Consider the following 23,551-nt stretch of genomic DNA (forward strand, 5'->3'; position numbering starts at 1 on the left):
CATTTTTGCTTTCTACATTTTAGGCAAATTTTATGGCTACAGCGCAAAACTCTTCATCAAGGTTTTTTGAGCCACTTACAATTCCATCACCTAAGTTACAATACATTAACATCACCAAATGGTTGATCCACCTTCTCTTTTTCCTTTCCATTGTAGCATGTGACTAGTTAACTCTTCAACCTTTATAGCACACATGCTAGTAAACTCATTCTTCCCTATAAACTTACAATAGGCATGTTAGTATAGGACTCTTCTGGTCCAATAAGAATGATGATTTGATACCTTGCATAGTCTAATGGCATTGCTTTACCGCACCTTTGTGCACACATGTTGCTCATCTCATTTTAAAACATGCACATATACTCTTTTTCTCATGTGCGTGACCACATTGCAACATGTTACCCTCTACTCAAGTGTATCCAATTAAAACATGTTTTCTAGTTTTTAAAGATCTCAAATGTCTTGCTCAATTCATAATCAATGTGCACATATGTCATGCTCCCAAACACTCCCAAGTATGGCAAACTTGGTTTCCTACCAACAAACTTCTCTTTTGGTGTCATACCATGAACTATAGAAATAGGGGTTTCATTCATAATGTAAACAAGAATGTGTACAACTTTACCCTAATAATAGTTAGACAAATTTTCTCACTTTATGTGGCATTTGATATTTCTACAATGTGTCTATTTTTCTAAATGCAAAACCATCCTACTATAGTATATACTTGGATGTAAACCATATTTTCATCTCATGACCCCTCAAAACATCAATAAACTCATTTGCAAAATATTCTTCCTAACATTTGCACATGAGTACTCCTCAACATTTGCACTTGGGCACTTAATTTTAAGCCCCTTCTTGTTGTGGGCTGCATCCTTAAAACTCTAAAGCGAGTGAATACATCATTCCTTTTTTTTTCATGAAGTGCACCCACACTTTCCTAATGTGATAATTGATAATGCTTTTCTTTTTTGAGTTAGACTACGGTGCACCTCCCCTATAAATATTGGCCATGAAACAACATATGCATCTCATATGGACATCAAGGATAATCTCCAAGCCAAATAGAGGATGGTGGAGCTTGATTGCAACTAAGATCCTCCTCCTTGGGCCACCCACCAAGGAGAAGGCTTCACCTAAGTGTTCAAAGGATAAGAGTATCAACCAAACAAACACTCCATGTGAGCATAGTTTTCCCTACCACGATGCACCTTCTTGGCTTAAACCCACAACTTTTAATTTGCGAAGCATAATCTTTACCATTAGCCCATTGATAGCACATGCTGTTGTTAATAGAAGTTATTTTTGTAGATCACCATATATTCAAATGAACCAAGTCTAATGGTCTTGAGCTTACACTTTTTCTATTTTGGGAAGAAAGGCTTTGACTGTTCTTCAGACTTATAACAACTTGCACATACTCTATGCATACCATCAAGATTTAAGCATCTGAAGATAAAGAGCATTGTGAATGTACTTGCATCTCTCGTAGGTTGCATTGCAAACGTGAACATATGACATAAGCTGGCTAGTGATATTAATGTGTAGAATGTAGTGCTCTCATAGACACACTTGCACATGGTAGTACAAGTTGCATTGCAAATGTGGCCATTTGACACAAATGGGTTGGTCATATTAATGTGTAGCATGAATGAAATTCCCTAATAGATGCTAGTGTACGTACAATACCCTTTAACTTCAATACATGCCTATTAACAAAGATTTTAAAAAATCATTCAACTCTTGCTTGAGTCAAATCCCCCATAGGTTGCATATCAGATGTGAACATATGACACAAGTTGGTTGGTGATATTAATGTGTGGAATGTGGTGCTTCAATAAACACACTTGCACATGGTAGTACAAGATGCATTGCAAATGTGGGCATATGACACAAATGGGTTGGCCATATTAATGTGTAGCATGTAGTTCCCCCCAACAAGTGCAAGTGTATTTGCAGAACCCTTGACCTTCAATGCATGCTCATTAACAAAGATCTTTTTTTACATCATTCAACTCTTGCTTGAGTCAAATATTTTATGTAGTGCCTTAACATATGCAAGTGTATCAACAATTCCCTTTATCTTCAATGCATGCTAATTAACTATGATCTTTTCTAATATTATTCACCTCTTTCTTGAGTGGAATCTTTCGTGCTCTTATATTTGTAATGATAGCTCCTTTAAGATATGTCAAGTCTCCTTAATATGGCCAAATGTGTTATCAACCTCATTTTCTTTAAATGGACAACTAGTACATAACTTTATAGTTTCATCGAAACCCCCCAAGTCTTATGGTCGGTTCCTCTCCATGGGAAAAATGGTTCAAATTCTTCTTCTATTACATAAACCATTGCCCATTAGAATATTCATAATGTGATCTTACAGCCTTGATATATAACCTTAGCTTCTATATAACTATCTATGATTAGTTCTAAAGTATGTTTAGCAAGCACAACCAAAAATTGAGACTCTTCAAGTTGTTGCTTATAGGAAATAATTACAAGAATTGTGATAACCACAAATGTAGTCAAATCAATGTAATTGCACTATTATTCATACATTAACTTGACATGAAAAATATCCCTTTATAACCTATTAGCAAACATCCAAAATCCATGAACTTATGCATAGCAAGGACAATACCAAAAATCAACTGCAACTGTAAAAATTCTCGATATCTAAAGTTGGCATGTCGAAACCTTGCATGGCCAAATTAGGGTCTGCTTTAACCTCTAGTAGCCAAAATGATTTGGTTCCATAGCTAAAGTTACTTACTTTTAAGCCCAAGTGACTACTAGGTTGCGAAGATAATGGTGGTGGTTATTGTGATGATGATAAATGGTCACAAAACTATAATTTTTTCCATCATGGTTGCCACACTAGAGCATGGCTAGGTAGTGTCATTCGGTCTAAATAATGACTTTTCAACATATTTTACCTTGTTATTTGACATCTATTTGAATATTGGTCAAATTGCTAAATAAAATCATTTCGATCAAAACAAATTTCAATAAAAAAGTTGCAAGTATAAAAATAGACTTTAAAATCTTTTTGCCTCATTTAAAAGGTTTTTTTATATAGATTTCTCCTCCTACCTTTTTGCAAAGCTCCATAAACCTTGTTTTCACATGTAAGTCTTTCTTACTTATTTTAATGTTTTTATCTTATTTATTATTTGTAAATACTTTTGTTGTGTTAGAGGTTTAGATATCACAAGTAAATTTTCAATTTTCAATTTTAGTATTGTCTTTAAATACTTTTGTTGTGTTGAAGGTTTATCTCATTCTTCAAAAGTACATTTTTGTTTTTAAATCTTATTTATTATTTGAAATACTTTTATTGTCTTAGAGGTTTACCTTATACTTCAAAAGTATTAGTCTCTTTTTGTGTGCATTGGAGACTTGCCTCGTACTCCAAAATTCAAATATTAGGATTAACCACTTATATCATGTACAATATTGGCATCAAAGCAAGGCTACTTGTGGACGCATCAACATCACAATAAAGGCATACATCCATCTTGAAGAGCTATACCATATCCATCATAAAACATTGCTCTATAATCCATTGAACAAAAACTTAATAGCAAGGTTTTTTGGCTCAAAGCTTGCTGTCAACATTAATTATGTACCCTCTCTTCAACTTCTTCGAAAAAGGGACTATCCAAAGGTTTCTGTTTCTACCTATTCTCTATAAAACCATGTGATCTAGCTCCAAAACCACTTTCCTAGTGGTTTCAAGAATCGGATGTAGTTTTTCTCAAGGAGGGGAGAGAGGCAAATCAACAACCACAGATTTGAGGCTCTTGATAAGCTAAGCCCAAAACCACTCTTGATACTTTAATCTATTCACCTTCTTGCATCCCTCTCTCCATAGGATAGATTTGAAGCTCTTGATAAGCTAAGTCCAAAACCACTCTTGATGCTTCAATCTGTTCATCTTCGTGCATCTCCATATGATCAATGGCAATAATAGACCTTGAAAATTTCAATGCTAGGGAGATTATTAAATAATTCACTTTCCTTGCCATTAACATTTCTTTTAATTAAAGTTGAATATGATAAAGGCCCCTGTTCTTGTGAAGAAGGATTCCCACAAACCCCAATACACACATAATAAATTGATGTCTATTGTGCAAGCGTTCTTCAAAGACCATTCAATAATTATTCTGTGAGATACATTAAAGGCTCGTTCCTATGTGCACAAATTAATTTCAACGATGTCAAGACCTTCCAACATGGATGAAGTCAATATGGAATCACCTCTTCCAAAGATAACTTTACAATAACAAATTGTTCTTCTTTAGCATAATTTGAGCAAAGTTTTTAAAGCATTTCAAGAGTGGAAAAGACAATGAGATCTATCCACATAACATGAAGATGATCACATTGCTCACATCCTACAAGGTATCTTCAAAAAGCGCAACAAACCAAGAAGGACTAGAAAATCAGCTATGAGTCTTTCCAAATTTCGGAATTGATCTTAAAAAGGATGAAAAAATAGTTTTGTCTTGGTTGAGCCAATTTGATAATTACTTCAATGAAGAAGCTTTTTCGAAGAAAGATAAAATCAAGTATGCCACTAATTATTTAATAGATAAAACACCACTTTGGTGGAAATGTTTCTCACCATAGCACAAACTAGCCAAAGATGTGGAATGGGTTTCAAAAAAAAGCTAAAGAATATCTCCTTTCATCTGAAATTCATATTCATGCAAGGTGAAATTGGGTAAATTTGTTGTCACAAGAAGGTGATAGCATGGCTACATACACTGGAAGATTTTGGCAACAACTTTTGCAATTATCCATACTTGTGGAAGTTTCCAAGAGCATGGTGCAATGCAAATATGAAGATAGTCTTGTATCCAAGCTAAGTTGAATTCTCTTAAACTCACTTCTCTTCGCAATGCTATTTTTTATATCCATGATGCGAAGAAAGAAATCCAAACCATCACCTAAATTCTTCAAGCATAACAACCTAACCAACCCTATCCCTTCAACAATAATTGCAACCCAAAGAAGTCTTTCAATCTTGTCATCCCAATTTGTTTCTAGCCAATTGACCTTCTAACTTCCAATCAAAAGTAGAATTTAAAAAAAGTATATAAACAACAAGATAAATCCAGAATCTATTTTAATGCCCAACATAAAAGATTTAAGTTTCCTTGCCATTGATGTAAACAACCAGGTCATGTTGAGTGAATTGCTGAGTAAAACTTCCAACCAACAATAATGACATGGCTAATTCCACAACATAGAGGAAGTACCTAATTATGCTCTTGATTGGATTATATACTCATTGCAACAAGAAGTATCAAACAAAGGAAAGCAAGGTACACCTATTTTTTTACATGCTTTGCTTAAGATGAAAGGTTTTGTGAATGTTTTTTATATTAATATCTTACATGATGATGATAATTCCTATGAATTTATTTATGAAAAGTTGGCTCTAGGAGATTGCAACTACAAACTAGTCCTTCATTTTACAAAGTTATGTTTGCATTCCAAGGTATCAAATATAGTGGAACATGGAAAATTAAAGGGCTAGAAATTATATGGTTACATATAAAGAAAAATGTGACTTCCTAGTTGCATCTTTTTAATCATTTGACGTCATTCTAGGCATGCATTTTAGTTTTATACAATCCAAACATTGATTATCACACTTATGCCATAATTTTGGAATTTGAAGGCTAATCTATCTCGTTGATACGACTAGTGTTCATGAAATTAAAGTGTTTCCACTAATCAGCCACACACAAACTAAACAAGCATTTAGAAAATAACAAAAAGTATGTATGGATTTTGTGATTGAAGTTGAACCCCATGAACCTTCTATATTGATTGTTACACATAAAAAATTCTTAGATTCCTATAAATATTGCTTTTCTGATGATTATCCATTTGAATTGCCACTATCCCATGGACAATTAGACCACAAGATAGAACTTTTCCTGATAACTCCACTACATTAAGCTCCATAGGGACACAACCCTTTGCATAAAAAAGAAATAAAAAGACAAGTGATTGAGCTGCTAAATAAAGGTTCAATCCATCCTAGTTCTATCCCTATTTGATGCACTTGTTCTTTTGGTTGAAAACAAAAACAAAACTTATGGGATGTGCATTGACTATAGAGCACTAAATAAAGTGATTGTCAAAAACTAGTACCCTATTTCAAGAGTAGATTATTTATTGGATAGACTTAGGGGACAAATTTTTTTAGTAAAATAGATCTCAAATTAGGATATCATCAAATTCGTAAAATAGATCTCAAATGAAGATATCATTAAATTCTTTGGATTCAAACATATTTGGAACTGCATTTATGACATAGTGTGGACATTATGAATTTATTGTTATGCCATTGGATCTCACTAATACACTAGCTACATCTGCATGTATGATGAATAAAATATTTCTAGATTATCAAGGTTTTGTGATTGTTTTCTTTAATGATATAATTATTTTCAATAAGTCACAAGGGAAACATAAAAAGTATCTTAAAATTGTATTTGACTTGTTGCATAAAAATCAATTGTATGCAAATCTTGATGAAAGTTTATTATTTCAAAATCAAATCAAGTACTTGGGAGACATAATTTCTACTTTAAAAATAACTATAGATTCAAAGAAAGTTCAAACAGTAAAAGACTAGCATGTCCCTTATGAGTATGCATGAAGTTAGACCGTTTCTTAGATTAGCAAGTCTTTACTAAAAATTTGTTTGAAACTGTTTGTTGGTTGCTTTACCTTAACTATATTGGTGTGTAAAAACATTGCTATTTGATGGGGTCCTCATCAACATAGTTCGTTTGGATTGAAAGGTAAAGCCCGAGTGGAAGCACACAAAAGCAAGAGCAATGGTAGATGGAGCAAGAGAGAGAGAGAGACACCATATGTGGGAACTCCAATAGTAGCATGTGTGACCATCCTTCTCTTATTCAATAGTCACTGAAAGAATAAAGAATAAAGTAATAGTGATGGGTGCTCACCACTTGCAATGTAGAAGTGTGCAATCATAATGTGTGGAGTAAATATAGGGTAGCATAGGCACAAGTGCCCTTAAGATACTACAAATGAGGAAGCATTTTCATTTCCTTTAAGGACATGTTCCCAAGGCAATGATGCCATAAAGATACATGTGGCATGTCAGTCACAACCAAAACATGGTCAAGAGATCCAGATACAAATAAAGGATAGAGGCTACCAAACCTTAGAATGTTGAGAAAAAACAAGATTTTCATTGGTAATCTTTCATGCAAAATTACTAAAGGATACATAATAGCTTACATCATCCAACTGTCTAACAAATAGAAGGATTTTGGTCAAAGCCGCGATACATGAAGCACATTATGCAAAGTAAAAGAGATACTTGAAGAAAACCAGAGACATACATTCTTAATAGCAATAATATCCAATGTTAAGTCATTTCCTAGTCTCACAAAACCTTTCACAACATTGAAACCAATCCCTATATGGGGTAGGATGAAAGAAGCCTCTTGAACTAGGTAGCCAACACTAAGAATATATAGACAAAGCATTAGTCAACTGAGAAGCATCAAGAGAGGAAACTACTAAGATGTACTCATCATTTGACTCAAGCTGCACTACATATATATCGTCAATCTGCATACTATACTTACTAGAGACAATTCTATTATCGTCAGACTTATCCTTGCCTTTCTCTTTGTGCTTATCATCGTGTACCTTATAGCATTATGGCCGAATATGACCCTACTTTCCACAACAATGACATGTTAGAGAGAACTTATGACTAGGGGACTTACTGCAAAAGATTTCCCACGAGATTGAGACCGATGTGAGTCTCTACCACGACAGTCATTATCGCTCTTATTATCATATTTTCCCCTAGTAGTCAATGCATGAGAAGTATAGGTTGCATTCACATTCTTTCTATTTATCTCCTCTGTAAGTAAAGTACCCTCAACATTCTAGAGTTTCAAGCCATTGTTAGGTATATTAGTACACATTATTGTATAGGAAAGTGCTCGATGATTTAGGAAGTATCACAAATAAGAACAAGGGAGGTAGATTATCCTCGAACTTAATGCCATGTGAAGTCAACTGGCTGAAAATCAAATGAAATTCATTCAAATTTGAGGACATTCTTATCATTTTCTTCATATGAAGATTAATAAACTATTTCAACCAATACATTTGTGATGCAAGACATTGCTTACTTTCATAACTAGCATGCATTATCCTCATGTGCAACAACATTGAAATAAACCAGTTTAGACAATGATATTATAAAGAGTAGACTTATATAGCTCATCCAACTCATTCCAATCATCCAGATCCATGCCTTCAGGCTGCTTTACACTCTTGGTTTTCCATGGTTTAACTTGCTTCTTTTGAACTAGTATCTACCATATTTTTGTTTTTCAATAAGTGAAATTTGTGCGATCAAGCTTTTCAATATTGAAAATAGTACTATCATTCAAAGAACAAGCCATAATGACAATATACCAATGAAAAATCCAAGAGAATAGGCTGTTATACATGACTACAAATCAACCACCAAAACTTAGCTAAAACAAGGGCAAAACAAGAGGGAATACCAAAGTGTAAAGCTATCCACCAATTGCAAGCAATAGACTACAAAAGTACAATTTATACTTTCCAATACAATGTTGAAAATTGTAATAACAGCAGTGCTGAAATAAATATAATAGTATATATCAATCCAATTGTGGGTAAATAGCCAAGAAGGAAAGCCCCCACTTCTAGGGATATCCAAGTAGCAAGCGGAATACAAAGAATGCAACTAGTAGTGATTAAACATAGACCACTGGTACCAAAGACTCTTATAAACTCAAAGTGTTAGTAAACCATACATTCCATAAGCATATGCATCACTAAAAAATTGCTAACAGAGGTAAGTGCTAGTGTCCAAATCATATGGAATCAAATCAGCTTACAAGTGGAGGTAACTGTGTCCAATAGCATACAAAAGAGCACAGACATGAACCAAGAGTCCTGTTGTCTTAAAGAACTAAACTCTCCCAAGTAAGTACAAGTGTCTCCTATTGGAAGCAAGTCTAGAATGCAAAGTGAGCAAGAAAAGGTCAAAATATATACATCAAAGCATTCAGGAAGCACAAGCACATCACAAATATATCTAGGAGCCTATCCAAACATTTATTACAACAAATATTCCAATGACCAATCTAATCAAGCTCTAATCATCCCAAAATCTTTTTTAGAAATGCATAAAAAACATACACCACCTTAGAAGCGCTATCACTTGGAGTTGGAAGCATAATCCTAGATGAGAAAATTATATTCATCCCCTTCCTATCATTTTTCTTAGTACTTCACTCATGCATCTATCCATACCTTAATGTGAACATGGCTTTATATTTTTTGAAAGCCAAACCATTAGGGTTTCAAAATATTAGCATCCATTATAACTATTTGTAAAAGGAATTTTCATATTTTTTAAGAATTAAACTCATTTAAAGTTATAAAAGTTAATAATGCATTAGAGTCAAAGGGGTTTCAACCCTAAATTCATGTCATTATGATTTAATTCACAAGGAGAAGAAAACCGTGATCAACCTCTCAAAAAGTTCACAAGCAATAGTAATTTCAAGTTTTTGATAATCTCAAATTGTGCAAGTGTCAACTCATTTAGGTTTTAGTTGTTCCATGCATATACACAAAGCATGTTATGAGTGACATAATATTTATCACCACGGTGGTATAGCAAGTGTCGATTGTGAGCATACATACAAAAGTAGGCAAGGATGCCTCTATCAACAGTAACATAGCTCACAGTTTGAAGTTGTAGCCCACTTACATCGATAGTAAGTATGCTCATCCACTCCCATCTGAAACCATGCATTTGCTTGATAATATAAAAAATATTTTAATCCATTAATGTTGATACAATATAATCAACATTCATCAACCAATCAATCAATTATCATCATCATCATTCGATCATCACCATAATGATTATAGAATCACAAGATTAGCTAATAATACACACATCATTAATCATTCTCAATTTGATCTATCAATATGGTAATTATATCTTTTCATGGATATTTGCATGATATCATTAACAATCTCATCCATCTCCCTTAGTAGGGAGCCACCATCTAATTTGCAATATGATCTTGATTTTGCACACCCTTGTTGTCTACATATTGCATATGGAAGGGAATCACGGATACTCATCAATACCATCACATGTGATAATTCAAATTTGCAAGGTTGATGTACACCCATCTCATACCTATCCATCGAGTGGCCAACTCTAGTTTGTGGCTCCAAACGCCAATGCTTGGCAATTTTGGTACATGTTGCAATATAAGAATACCTCATGAAATGAACATATGATATTGTAGAGTAGCAAGCAAATACATGATACCACTAAAAGGAAACATAAATAGTGGTTGATATGAGAAAACATTGGATATGGGTAAGATGTATATGAGCAAGATATATTATACTGCACCATTGTGCAAGCAAATGTAGGCTATGAGTATAGAAGCTTGGATGATACAAATAGACGTCAATGATGCAGTATAGTATATCTATGTTTAAAGTTTAGTATACCACGTTTGAAGTTTTCTCATGTGCAATTGAATCCCCACATGCATTTGATTATGTTTTGCTTATGTTTTGAACCTATTCCATATGCCTTTGAAGAGCATTAGAAAGTTGCATATGCATTTGAAGTTTAGAAACTAAGTCATGTGCTTTTGAAGCTTAAATCACACAAAGAACAATGACAAAGGGTATGGTTGAAGTCTCTAAGCATCAACACTTGGCATTCCTTGCTCGCATCAAACCTACTCAACATCTTCTTAAGAGCTCCAAGCATCAGTGTTGGATAACCACTTTTGGTTCTCAAAGGTTTGTTCAAATGGAGACATCTTTGAATAGAGACAACTTTGCAAGACAAATTTGATTTTTAAAGGTTTTATTCAAACTAAGACATCTTGGAAAAACCAATCTTGCTATAGGTTTTCTTTGACTGAAGACATCTTTGCAAGATTTTTTTGACTTTTTCAAATACTGAATTGGCTCTAAGCACTAGCGCTTACTGATCCATGTGAGATAGAGTAGGTTGAAAACTTTGCCCATCTTGTTGATCTTTTCTAACTATGACAAATTTCTAGAGTAGATCGATTTCTAATTTGAGTCAAAAGTTTCCTCCAAAAGAGAATGATGGTATCCATCTAAAGAAATTAATATGAAATAGTCTTCGAATTTGCATATAAATGACAAAGAGCTCTCAAGAAGCCTCCATAAGATACTCCCTCCAAAGAAAATGATGGTGTTGTTAACCCCAGTGCAAGAAAGGCAAAAAATAGAAAAAGGAAGCAAAAGAAAATTCTAAAATACAAAGCAAAGTGAAAAAAAGCAACCCGATAGCAGAAATAAGAGAAAAAAGGGCCAAAAGCACAAAGATAACTTAAAAATCCAAGATGAGTGCAAAAATGGAAGAGGCGCATTTTAAAATGCAATGATGCCCCTAAATCCTTATAAAAGAGCGCCAGGCTCCCTCCTGTGCAATTTGTAAATGAGTAGATGGGTATAGGTGAAGCTATAATGTAAATAGAAGGAAATAGGAAAAGAGTACCTAGGCTAAAATGGCCAATCATGTAAAAAAGAGGTGGTGCCCAAAAGCGATTAAGGCATGTATAAAAGCCAAAAAGTGAATAGAGAAGCTCATTCTTGTGTGTGGACAAAACCAACTCTCCTCTTCTCTTCTTCTTCTTTTTCTTCTTCTTCTTACTTGCTTGAGCTTGTGCTTGAGAGAGGGGATGTGAGGGAGTGAGTGTGTGAGGGTGAGGGACCGTGGTGGAGAAGCTCTCCTTCTTCTCCTCTCTTCTTCTTCTTCTCTTGTCTAGTGTGCAATAATGGAGCATGGAGCTTGGAGCTTGAGGATCTTGAGCTTGTGCCTTGGATCATGGAGCTACCGGAGTGCTTGAGGGAGGAGGAACTCAATCGAGCATGGAGATAAGCTCACTACACTCATAAGTGTGAGTGTGCATACGGCTATGTGAGAGGCATCCATTGCACTTGGCTTGAAGCGCTTGATGTAATAAGCGGTCCGTGGGTCTTGGCAGTTGAGTGTGGGCTCCCACATTTTGGTTCCGTTGCCAGGACCTCTATATCCAAACATCTAAACAATTTTAGTATTAACTTTAGCTAGTTTTTTGTTAGCATAGAGGATTGCATTTTAGAACTCAATAAAGACTATGTTTTTGTTTGTCACATTATCTTAAAGTTGGAATACTTTCAGAACTACAATTAATAACCAAGCACTTATTTTGCTAGTGGATTGACTAGTACTAATGTGAAAAGAAACTTCCTTACAAAAGAGGTGAACATGAGAAACAATACATGTTCTAAGAGCTCTAGCTCTCTTACAATTAGAGGGAGATCAAATGGAAGGAGAAACGGAGTAAGTCTTGTACAAGGAAAGACTTGGAATGTTTTTATTGTGAAAAAAAGGATTGGATCTAGAAAGACTATTCAAATGGAAAAGTAAGAACAAAGGAAAGTGAAAGAATGATGAGGATGATAAGAAAGAGCTACAACAAAGGCGAAGATTGAAGAAGTAAACACCATAAGTAGTGATGATGGTGATGTGCTATATGCCTCTACACTCTAGGATGCATTCTTGGTTGTTACAGATGAAAAAATGTGTTAAGATTGGATTCTTGGTTTAGAGGTATCATTTCATGTTACTCCTCCTTGAAAGTGGTTTGTAACATATAGTGTAAATAGATAGGGATGTGTTCGTTTGGAAAATGACTTTGTTTACAACATTGCTAATGTGAGAGACATACACTTGTCATTTGCCAAGTCTTCCTTCTTTATACTTTTGATGATCATGCTTGGTAGACATGCAAAAGGTCACTTGTAGTTTGCTAGAGTACCACAATCTAACACTTTGTACTCGTTGGGTGTATGTAGTGTGAAAGACCACATTGTAGCTAGCAGTAAGAAGCCATTTGTATCACTTTGCCATTGTTGTTTAGGCTGTATGTGAATCGTTTGAATGAAAGAGATCTCTTGTTTGTAATATCTTCCATTTTTAAAGCTTTTTAATATTGAGATGTGTGAGCATTGTATGTCTAGCAAGCATACTTAAACATCACATAAAAGGGTATTGATACTAGAAAATGTGAACACTTGAAATTAGTACATAATGATGTATAGCAATATATACCTATGAAAACTTTGGGTGGAGAATGTACTTCGTTACTTTTATTGATATTGCTACTAGGAAAGTATAGGCATTTCCTATTCATAATAAGAAGAGCGATATGTTTGATGCATTCCAAAAGTTTTTTGGCTTATGCATAGAATCACTTTGGAGCATCATTTTCATCAATTAGACAATCTTGAAGATAAAGTGTAATCTATAATATAATATGCTAAATCCATTTCAAATATTTTTGGGGATTCTTAAAACCTATACCATTTAGATATTCAAGCCATAGTGCCACTAGCATTAGGGGGTCGCACATTCCATCCTACATCATATCTTCTTCCACATCAACTTTCATTGACCTTAAGAATGCATCAAACATCTCTAAACTTTAGGAAGTTTTAGAACTACCAAATACACCACCAATACAATTTCAAGAAGTAACCATTTCCAACAAGTCAATGCTAGCTCCATAAATTTCATATACAACATCATTAATATATCCTTTGAGAACATTACTTAAAAAAGGAATAAAGTATTAATGAACATAAGACTGCAATAGACTATTTGAGCAATTTACTAACCTTATTAGCTCATCATAACTTTTGCAATATCTTTTCAAAGTCATTTCTAATACAAATAGATGCATTAAATTTGGGTTTGGGAGTTGTTTTGTTACAGGAAAAGGAGGACAAGAATGACAATCGATTATTACATTAGTAGAGGCCTAATAAAGATATATAAAATAATTTGCAAACCAAAAAGGAGCTACTAGAAATTGTGTGATATCTGCAAAGCTCCATCCATATATTAACATGGTTTGAAAAGTATAGCAAAGACATATCTCCACTCATTAACAAAACTTAATTCATAAGTAACAAGGTTTTTGTGATGAGCCTTAGCTTTACAAGAATATAAGTTCAAACTGAAGAATTGCAAGGGTAGTTGAAATACTATTACAAATGCCTTATAGAAGTCCAAAAAAATCAACAACACACACATGATTGATGCACAAAGAGCTCCCTTCCTCAATGGAACAATTAATAATGGCACAAATAATAGATCTAATTATCATACAAACCCTATGCAATGTAAAGGCATCACATCCCCATCTAGGTTAGAAACAATTCATTATCCAAAATAAAGTTATTCATATAATTGGAAAAGAAAATAATCCTAGGATGTGCATACCAAAGAAAGCATAACCAATCTACATTGATTATCATCATAACTACCCATTGTTTGGATATGCAAGAGTCATGAGAGTCTTGGAGATGTTGAGATCAAGGTACTAATGGCCTCAGACATGGTTCTAACTGAGAATTCGACAAGATGGATAGAAACAAATGTGATACCCTTGATAATGTTGCAAAGTTCTTGGTAGAAATTTTTACTATTAGTAGACACTCAAGTCTAGATTAAATGCAATCTGATGATTGAAAACAAACCACTTTAGAAGTAATGCAATTGGTAATCATGCCATGGGTATCAAAAATATATATTTACTTCACCATACCACGTAAAAACAAATGGATTGATAGAAGTGCTAAATATGACAATCTAGAGGATGATAACCATGCATATAAATTCATTGCACCAAGAACATGATTGGTATTTATGCATGTAGGACAACAATGCAAGTCTTAACAAAAATAAGTCAATTTCTAGCATTATATGGAAGAAATCCAAAGTTCCCTACAAACTAGAATATCATTTCCACAAAAAAGGACACAATGGATTGGTATATCTATTTAAACAAAACCAATTAGCAATGCTATCTTCTATTCAAAAAAACATGGCAAGTGGCATAAGAGCATCAAAGAAGAAGTTATGATGAAGCCACACATCAAACATAATATAGTAAGGGAGATTAAGTTAGCATTCATTGTCCTTTGAGAAAAAAAGGATTTGTGGAACTAGGTTGACAAGTGCATCCAAGTTTAGGTTTTGGGATGTTGTTTATTAAACAGTTTGAGGTGAATATGGGTAATTATGCCTACTTTTTTGGGAGTCCTCACCAAAAGCGGGAGGAATTAGACAGGGCGACAAGGGGCTCCAAAATGGTAGCCTCATCATTGTATCTAGTGATCTCTTGCAAATACTCCATGGATATATAGGTCACTATTTTGTTCTTCTTTAAATTCTCCTTGCGTGGGTATCCACAATGCCTTGTAGCCCACTCTCCATTTGTCTACCCACAAGTAGATGATGATATTGATCATGACAAAGAGAAGGTATGTTTTGCTACTTGGATGGAGAATAGCTGCATAGTAGTGCGATTTCTCACTCCTAAGAGACTCACTTGGGTCTTTGACTCACCATGCTTGCAATTGTACATATATTCCCACCACTTCTCAAATATCTTGGGAATAACACCAGAGTAGGGGCTACCCATGCCTTGTAAATGCGTAGAAGAACATATTTGTGTATGTTTTTTTTTTCAGTTGATTCACGATGATACCTCATCTGATAAAATTTTCTTGCAATACATCTATAATCTCATTAGCAAGACTATGGGACTCTACAAGCCGCAAAGATGGTCCTAGCTCATTGATTTTTTCCTCATAGGGGATTCCCTTATCTAGGAGGATAGAGCACTTGCAAATGCACTTCATGGTGAAGTGACAATACGATGTAAGGGGTCATCATCTCAATTTTACACTCATTCCAACAAAAGTAGTAGGGATATGGCCTTCACCTGACTTATCTAAAGGAGGATTCACTATTGGATATAGTAATCAAGCAATAGAAGTAAACAAAGCTTCCTTCCCTCGTCATTGTCTCTCCCTCTCTACTTCTCTTTCCACTAGCAAGTAGGCCAAATGATTGATTGTTTTTTATGTTTTTATAGGCAAATATATAGTTTTCTCCTGAGGATAGCGCCTCCTCAAGATCATGGGGGGAGGGCGGCCCTCCTTTAGAACTAAATGTGCCTTTTTTTATGTATGATATTAATCTTGTTGAATTGAATTTGGTTTTAGCCATATCTAAGTAAAATGAAATGTCTATCTTAAAGTATGAATTAGCCAGACCATAGAAACCTTTAAGGAGGTTAACTACAAGTCCATCACAATATATGGTTCCAAAGAAACTATTAATCAATTGATAAAGTTGTCTACATTGCCACATAAAGGACTTTTTAAAATAAAAAATTGGGGTATGGATGCATACAACATTATCCAATCCACCTTGTCCACCCTATAGTCTTGAAATATCTAGATGTCGATGCCATGACAGATGTTCTTAACAATGGTGACCGTGATGTCATCCTCCTATCCTTTGACTTCTCTATCTTGCCCCACAACTACCCCACAACTCTATGCATGCATATCCCACCTACTAGAGAACTTGACATGTATAACCATATATCCATGATCATACTAGTATCATAGCCACTCAAGCATTCAATATATCCTTGGACCTTGCATTCATCACAAGCAATCTCTAAGGGGCTTGACATCTCATCGACAACTCCAACTAGACAACCCACCACAACTTTTGGATTGTCTTGATCAATGCTTCAAAGACACCACCAACAACCCATGTAAGCCAAAACATGCACTACATTGACAATTAGATTACACACACAAAAACGCAAGGATTGCCACTTTGGACAACTCACATGAAAGCTTGTCACATATCCTCTCTTCTTAATTTCCCAACCTTCTAATTGTAAACTTGCAAAAGTACATCATAACATTGTTATAATTGCTAGATCCAAAAGAGTCATTCTATTATAAATACATAAGGGTCACTATATCTATATATCCTTTATCAATGGCTATGTAACCATTGATAGGAAACTTGGGAGATTCACTCACTCAAAAAAGAAAAACTAGATTAAACGAGGGAATGTTCCATGAAATCTAAGCTAAAGATAGCGGTCATACTATCGTCATCCCATGATTGAATGTATAGTATACATAATGAGAAAAATGGCCGTCCTTTTGTTGCTAATACCATGCTATTCACATTTAATTGAATGCCTATTCTATATTATCATATGCAAAATGGTCATCCTTTTGTCATTAAAAGCGTGCTATTTAATTAGATGCATTTAACAAACAAAGCCCTCAAAAGCTCCTTCACACTATTGTATATCTACAAGCCTTCTGTTTAGTGTGTTTGCATATCACAATGGTTCATGTTACACATATTTACTTTACGTGCCTATATTTAGCTTATGTATTATATTAGATATATTGTATTATGCTTCTTATACATAAGTAATTTCTACAAAACATAAAATATATTCACTATATTCAAATTGAATTTTATTGGTGTAGTTGAAATAGCCACATGTGGCATCTTGTGTAAAGGCAATGGTGACAAAAAGTTTAGTATATATTTCCTTCGTTTTCATCTTCCTTCCACAACATTATATAGTATAGTGCTTATGTTCTCAAATTGTCCCTTAGATAATAATTTCTTAAGAGAGTATCACATCTAACTCTCACCATACTTGTGTTCTCTTTTCCTATATACTTATGTTTGCCTATTACCAATATAAGGAAGGCAAATGTAAGCTATATGACCAACCATTCCAAGAATGCCAGTAACATGGGGCATCTCCTTGACATGGTGAAGGCCCAAGGGCATCTCCTCAATGCAGTGAAAGTAGATTGATCAAAATTGTGTCCATTATGTGATTTGTTGCATGTATAGCCACAAGATGGTGGACAAGGGGCAATAGAACCTCTATGTAAAATTTCATTGATCCATCTTTGAAATTTCATTTGTACCACTTGTAACCATCCTTAAACATACAGTCAAGCAAGGGACTCGTCCTAGTCTAAATTGCCCTTTAGCCCTTCAATGAAATATGAGAGGTGATCAAATGCATTTTTCATGGAATACAATTACTAGAGCTTATTCAAAAACTTCTACCTTGAAAATGTGTGGGTTTAGTTGCTCAAAAGGAAAATGGGAGCTTGTTGAAGACAATGTTCACAAAACACATCTTTTGATGCCAATACAAAAAGCCTCAACCTTGACAATGTGCAAGGTTTCCATAAGTTTTTATAGGTTGTTTTGTCATATTGTAACTTAAATGATCCTAGATTGTAAAATTAAACCTCCCAAAAAGAACTTGGTTTTTTTTTTTCAAATTCGGTAAATCACTTGACACTAGACCTTAATTTTTTGTGGACAATACTAGAAGGCTTGTATTCAAGGCTACACCAAAGTTGGGAGGCTATGTATGGATCCATTACAAATTCACACTTGATCAATAAAGTGTGATCCTGAACTTTCTGAGGTCGAGGATCAAATTTCCCATAGCATTTGCACCAAAAATGCTTTCCTTTGACTAGTGGATTTTGAAGATTTTGCTTGCAAGAGATGTCCATGGCACTCTAGAGCATGGTGGGCTTGGATGTAAAAGAGAGAGTGTAAAGGGACTAGTAGTAAAGTGCCTAAGTAAGTGTAGCTTATTATCAATACATGCACCCGAATTCAAGATCTTGCTACTAGATACATGCACAATACTACTTAGCAAAACAAAAATTGTGTGAACATTTGACTAAATTTGATGTTGGTAGGTGCCAAAGTTAATGTGAATGTGAGCCAATGACATAACAGATTTTGAACCATTATTTGTGCACATATAGACTACCATGCTGCCCTACACCAACTTGCCCTCAATTGTGAGCAATCACTACTTTGAAAGGATTATGATTGGATTGTCCAAGTACATTGTAAGTGTATTGCTTTTTAATAATGCAATGATTGTATTAAATAGATATGTAAATAGTAAGTACATGGCTATTTACAAAATGAGAAAGCATTAGCATCAAAATTTCATCAACCATAAAAATAGGCCTTCAACCACAATTGGCTGGTTTCCTTTCAGCTATTTTATACTCGTCCCCTCTTTCTCGAGACCCTAAAGATAGTAAGGTATCCTTTCTCACTGCTTTGCATACTTCTTTAGCATGAACCTTGTAAGTGCACCATTACTAAGGACCATTCTCCAACTAGCTCCTTTACCCTACCAACATCAAATTTTCTCTCATGTTCACATCTACCACCACGTAAAGTTATTGATTGGTTGTGGGTAGACAAGCACAACTAGTCAATTGCCAAGGTGAAGGCAACTAGAAAGAAAGGCAAATAGGCAGTTATCAAGGTCACAAAGTCATCATCAAGGAGCTAAAAAGGCCAAGTTACTTTTGAATCATGTAATTTGAATAGCTTTAGTATTGATTTTCTATTGTGCTACAGGCACCCTAACATAGGTTTCTTTTTGTGCAAATAGTGCGCATAGGTTTCTTTTTATAATAATGGTATATCGAAGTGGATTGTAACTAAAACTTTAATGTGTGTCATGGTATCCTATATGGTAATATATGTCTCTCCCTTCCTCTCTCTCTCTCTCTCTCTGCCCTCCCCCCAAAACACCATGTGCGTCTCATTGTCCTATATGCCTTTGTTGATGAGTCTAAAATGATGTTAATAAAACTCACTCTCACCCCTCCTTTGAAAAAGAGGAGAGAAAATGGAAATAACTAAACTAAGAGTAATCAACACGTCTATTTATATAATATCATCGTGTATTTTCAAATAGAAATTTTTCATTAGCCTTGTGCTGAAACTTCTAATCCTTTTTTAGCACTTGAAAAACCAATTTTCCTACATTAATCCAATTTACCTAAACCTTCCAACCTTTTTTGAAACAAGGTTTTATAAATCTTCCAACCTTTTTGAGGACTTGATAAACTAGTTTCACGACAGCTTTGCTAACATGAAGAAGTGGTAAGCGAAGTTGCCATGCGGTCGCTCAACAATCCATTTCTCCTCTTTCTCTATCCTCCTTTCCCTCTCTTTTACACACACACACACACTCTCTCTCTCTCTCTCTCTCTCTCTGTGAAAAATTATCTTAAAAAATTAAATTTAAAAATATTTAATTAAATGCTTAAATTAAAAAACTCGATCTAATTGAGAGAAAGAGAAATTTAAAAAAAAATTGATTTAACTAAAGGAGAGGAAAGAAAGAGAGAAAGATTAAAAAGGAGAGAAAAGAAGAGAAAATGAGAGATTACACATGAGAGAAGATAGAGTTTCAATTTTGAAAAGGGAGATTTGAAAAAAGGATAGGTTCAGAAAACTCTCTTAAGGTTTGAGAAACCCTCATTTTTTCTTTTTTTTCCTCTTAAATCTTACATTTTCTCTATAATTATCTTTGTTTTTTTTCTCTCCTTTTCACTGTTTTGATATATTTCTCAAATTTTTGTTCTCATTTTTCTTCTCTTCACTTTTTTCTTTTCTTTTCTCCATTTTTCTATTTCCTCTCTCTCTCTCTCTCTCTCTCTCTCTCTCTCTCTCAAAACCAAAAACTATATTTAAAAATGTTCAATTTAAAAAAGATTATTCTTTTTGCTCTTTTTTCCCTTCTCTTTCTTTTTCTTTTTTTTTCTTTTTTCCTTCTCTCCCCAACTATCTTCTCTCCTCTTTTCCTTCTCTTTTTCATTTTTTCTTCTTTAAAATTTTATTCACTCTAATTCTATCTTTCCTCTATAATTCTATGTATTCACATTATATATATATATATCTCTCTCTCTCTCATCATTCTTTTCTTTTAAATTTTATCTTTTCTCTATAATTCTCTCTATTCTTGCTCTTCTTTCTTTTCTTCTCTTTCTCTCAATTTTTTTCTCCCTCATTTTTATTTTTCTTTCTTTTTCAAGTTTCTCCTCTTTTTATTCTCTATTTTTCTCTTTCCTCCCCCTTTCTCTCCCCTTATTTCCTCTCTCAAATTATATATTCCCTCTATATCTCTCCAAGTCCAAAACTATTCTCTTTCCTCCCCCCCCTCTCTCCCTCTTTTTCTCTTTCTTCTCTCTTTTCCTTCTCTCCCTCTCTTTTTTCCTTTATTTTTCTTCTCTTTTAAAATTTATCATTCCTCTCTATAATTCTCTCTTCTTGTTCTCTCTCTCTCTCAAATTGTGTGAAAAACTGTCCAAAAAACTTTAAATTTTTAAAAAACTTTTAAAACTATTTAACTAAAAGTAAAGTTTAAATTAAAAAGTTTAATCTAATTGAGAGAGAGAGAGAAACTTTTGATTTAAAAATAAGTTTGATTTAATTAGAGAGAGAGAGAGAGAGCCTTTAATTAAAAAGGGAAGGGAAAAGAGAAAGGGAGAGATTACAAGTGCGAGAGGGAAGGGGGTTTTAATTTTAAAAAAAGAGAGAAAGAGAGAGAGCCTATGCCCTATAGGTTAATTAAAAAGGGGAGGGGCAAGAGGAAAGGAGAGATTACACATGAGAGGAGGGGAGGGGGTTTTAATTTGAAAAATGGAAGTTTGGAAAAGGGGTAGGTTCGGGAAGCCCTCTAGGGGTTCAGGGCAATCCAATAGTGGTAAGATAAGATGGACAAAAGGAGTAATGTAAAACACCGCGAATCAGGACACATTATTGAGATGGCTCAAACCTTGACAACCTTGGGAGCCCAAGCTCTCCAAGAGAGCCAGGAATCTTCTTTGTTCCTTGGGCTGATTACATCTTTTGGGAAAAGCCTTTTTCTCTTCACAGTAAAGGCAGTTCCTGCATTATTACCCGCCGCTGGTCTGGATACCGATGAAGCTGATGCTACACAGCCCTGGTTTTCATCTTCACAGGGCTGACATATCTCTTTCAGCCTGTCAACAACCACACTCATAAGTGGGCGTGCTCTTGCTTGCTTTCCAAGGCATTCAAGCGCCAAGGTTGCAATTTTCTGGGCTTGAGTGAGAGAGTACTGTCCTTCAAGCCTGGGGTCCATAATCATATGAACTTTCTTGTTTCCATGCAGGTAGGGCCTGACCCAGTCAAGTAACTGCTGTTCACTTTTAGGCCGATTACGATCCAACGATCTCCGACCTGAAAGCATCTCAAGCAAAACCACCCCAAAACTCCAAACATCACTCTTTGCTGTGAGATGCCCAGTTTGGATATACTCTGGAGCTGCATAACCCAGCGTACCAACCACCTACACACAAAAACCATAAGCAAACACATTGTTCAACCATATCAACTAAATCTGATTATTTTCTTTTTAGGCAATGCCAGCCTCACACTTGAGAAACACTGAAAGATATCTATTTTTGGTCCTGCAATACAGACAAGACACACACACCAGATGCCTATTTTTACTCAGCCAACATTAAGGTTAATGGAGATTAGTCTTGACCTTTTACTTGGCAGTACTTTACTACTAGGTTGCATTGCCTGGTTGGTTGTGTGGCTTTCTTCTCAATATTTCTGCTTGAAACTATATTATTATGCGAACTATTTGATAAAGTGGTGCTATACTTCGCTTCAAATTTATTGCTATTACATGCTCAGTTGTGCACAGGCCAGCATAAACACCTAAAGCCTTTTCACACAAACTATCTGACAAAATCATCTGCCTGTGGTAAGAACTTGGTTACAGCAATTCTGATGTCTGGGTAATATGGAAGCCTACACTTCTGTGAATGACAAGGATCAGATAATCTTGCAACTGAAGCTCCATTTTAAGTGTTTAATTCCTGTTTTCTGTTGGTATTTGATAATAAAAAAGTTACTGTTCGTATACAAGCCAACAGTCAAGAAACACCCCCCCCCCCAAAAAAGTTACTGTCGGTATACAAGCCAGCAGCCAAGAAACGCACACCCCCAAAAAAAACACCCAAAACAAACAAAAAAGACAAACAAAACCCTCCACCTTGGAGGAGGGAGCATACACCTTCCCTTCCCCTATGGTGGCCAAGTAGCAGCAGAACATTGCTCAAGCTCTGAAAGCCACCCTCCTTTGGTAAGGAATACTAGGGCAAACAAAAAAAAAAGTTCAAAATGTATGACAATGCAAAAAAGAAAATCTGATGAATGCTTGAGGGAACGAGGATGTGTAGAAATGAGAAACGTGTGTAAAGAAGATAGAGGCTTCCACGTCTTTAGGACTCAGGCTGGTACACTGACCATGGTGGAGATGAAGACAGAATAACTTGATGAGCCCATGTCAGTGTGTCCTCCTCCAGCTAAAAGCTCTGAATTCTTGCCAATTTGTAACCCTGCCCATTGCACCTCCCTTTGGCACGAAGAAAGGAGAATAAGATGGTTGTGCTGAAGACCTGTTAGCATTCTGTGTATCATGCATGTCATCTCTTGGTTGTGAGCTCCGTTAAGAGTTTGAGACAAAGGAGCTATGGTCGTCTATTATGTGTGCATTTGCCCTGCCCATCAATTCCTAGTCAGATCCAGCCATCGTGGACATCAGCCTTCCCAGATTGAGGCACATTTGCAGGCTGCCTGGACAGCCATATTGTTCAGGTTTGTTGCAGCAGGTCAGACTTATCAGCATTTTTGCATTTAATGGCAGCAAGCCGC

The 23,551-nt window shown here is 35.1% G+C and overlaps 1 protein-coding gene across 3 annotated transcripts in view; it reads right to left on the reverse strand.

The window, feature by feature from the left end:
- Positions 1 to 21,298: 21,298 nt before the first annotated feature.
- LOC148026113 (serine/threonine-protein kinase PCRK1-like) overlaps positions 21,299 to 23,551 on the reverse strand; it is a 34,261-nt gene continuing 32,008 nt past the window's right edge. For all 3 annotated transcript variants that reach the window (XM_087693369.1, XM_087693368.1, XM_087693367.1), the window contains one exon: positions 21,299 to 22,172. In XM_087693369.1, coding sequence (XP_087549495.1) covers positions 21,630 to 22,172 — 543 coding nt within the window. In that variant the 3' untranslated portion in view covers positions 21,299 to 21,629. The remainder of the gene's footprint in view (positions 22,173 to 23,551) is intronic.

Source organism: Lygodium microphyllum, chromosome 14 (assembly GCF_053477565.2).
Source record: "Lygodium microphyllum isolate KBCC chromosome 14, Lygodium_microphyllum_v1.1.10, whole genome shotgun sequence".
In the NCBI taxonomy this organism is placed as follows: Eukaryota; Viridiplantae; Streptophyta; class Polypodiopsida; order Schizaeales; family Lygodiaceae; genus Lygodium; species Lygodium microphyllum.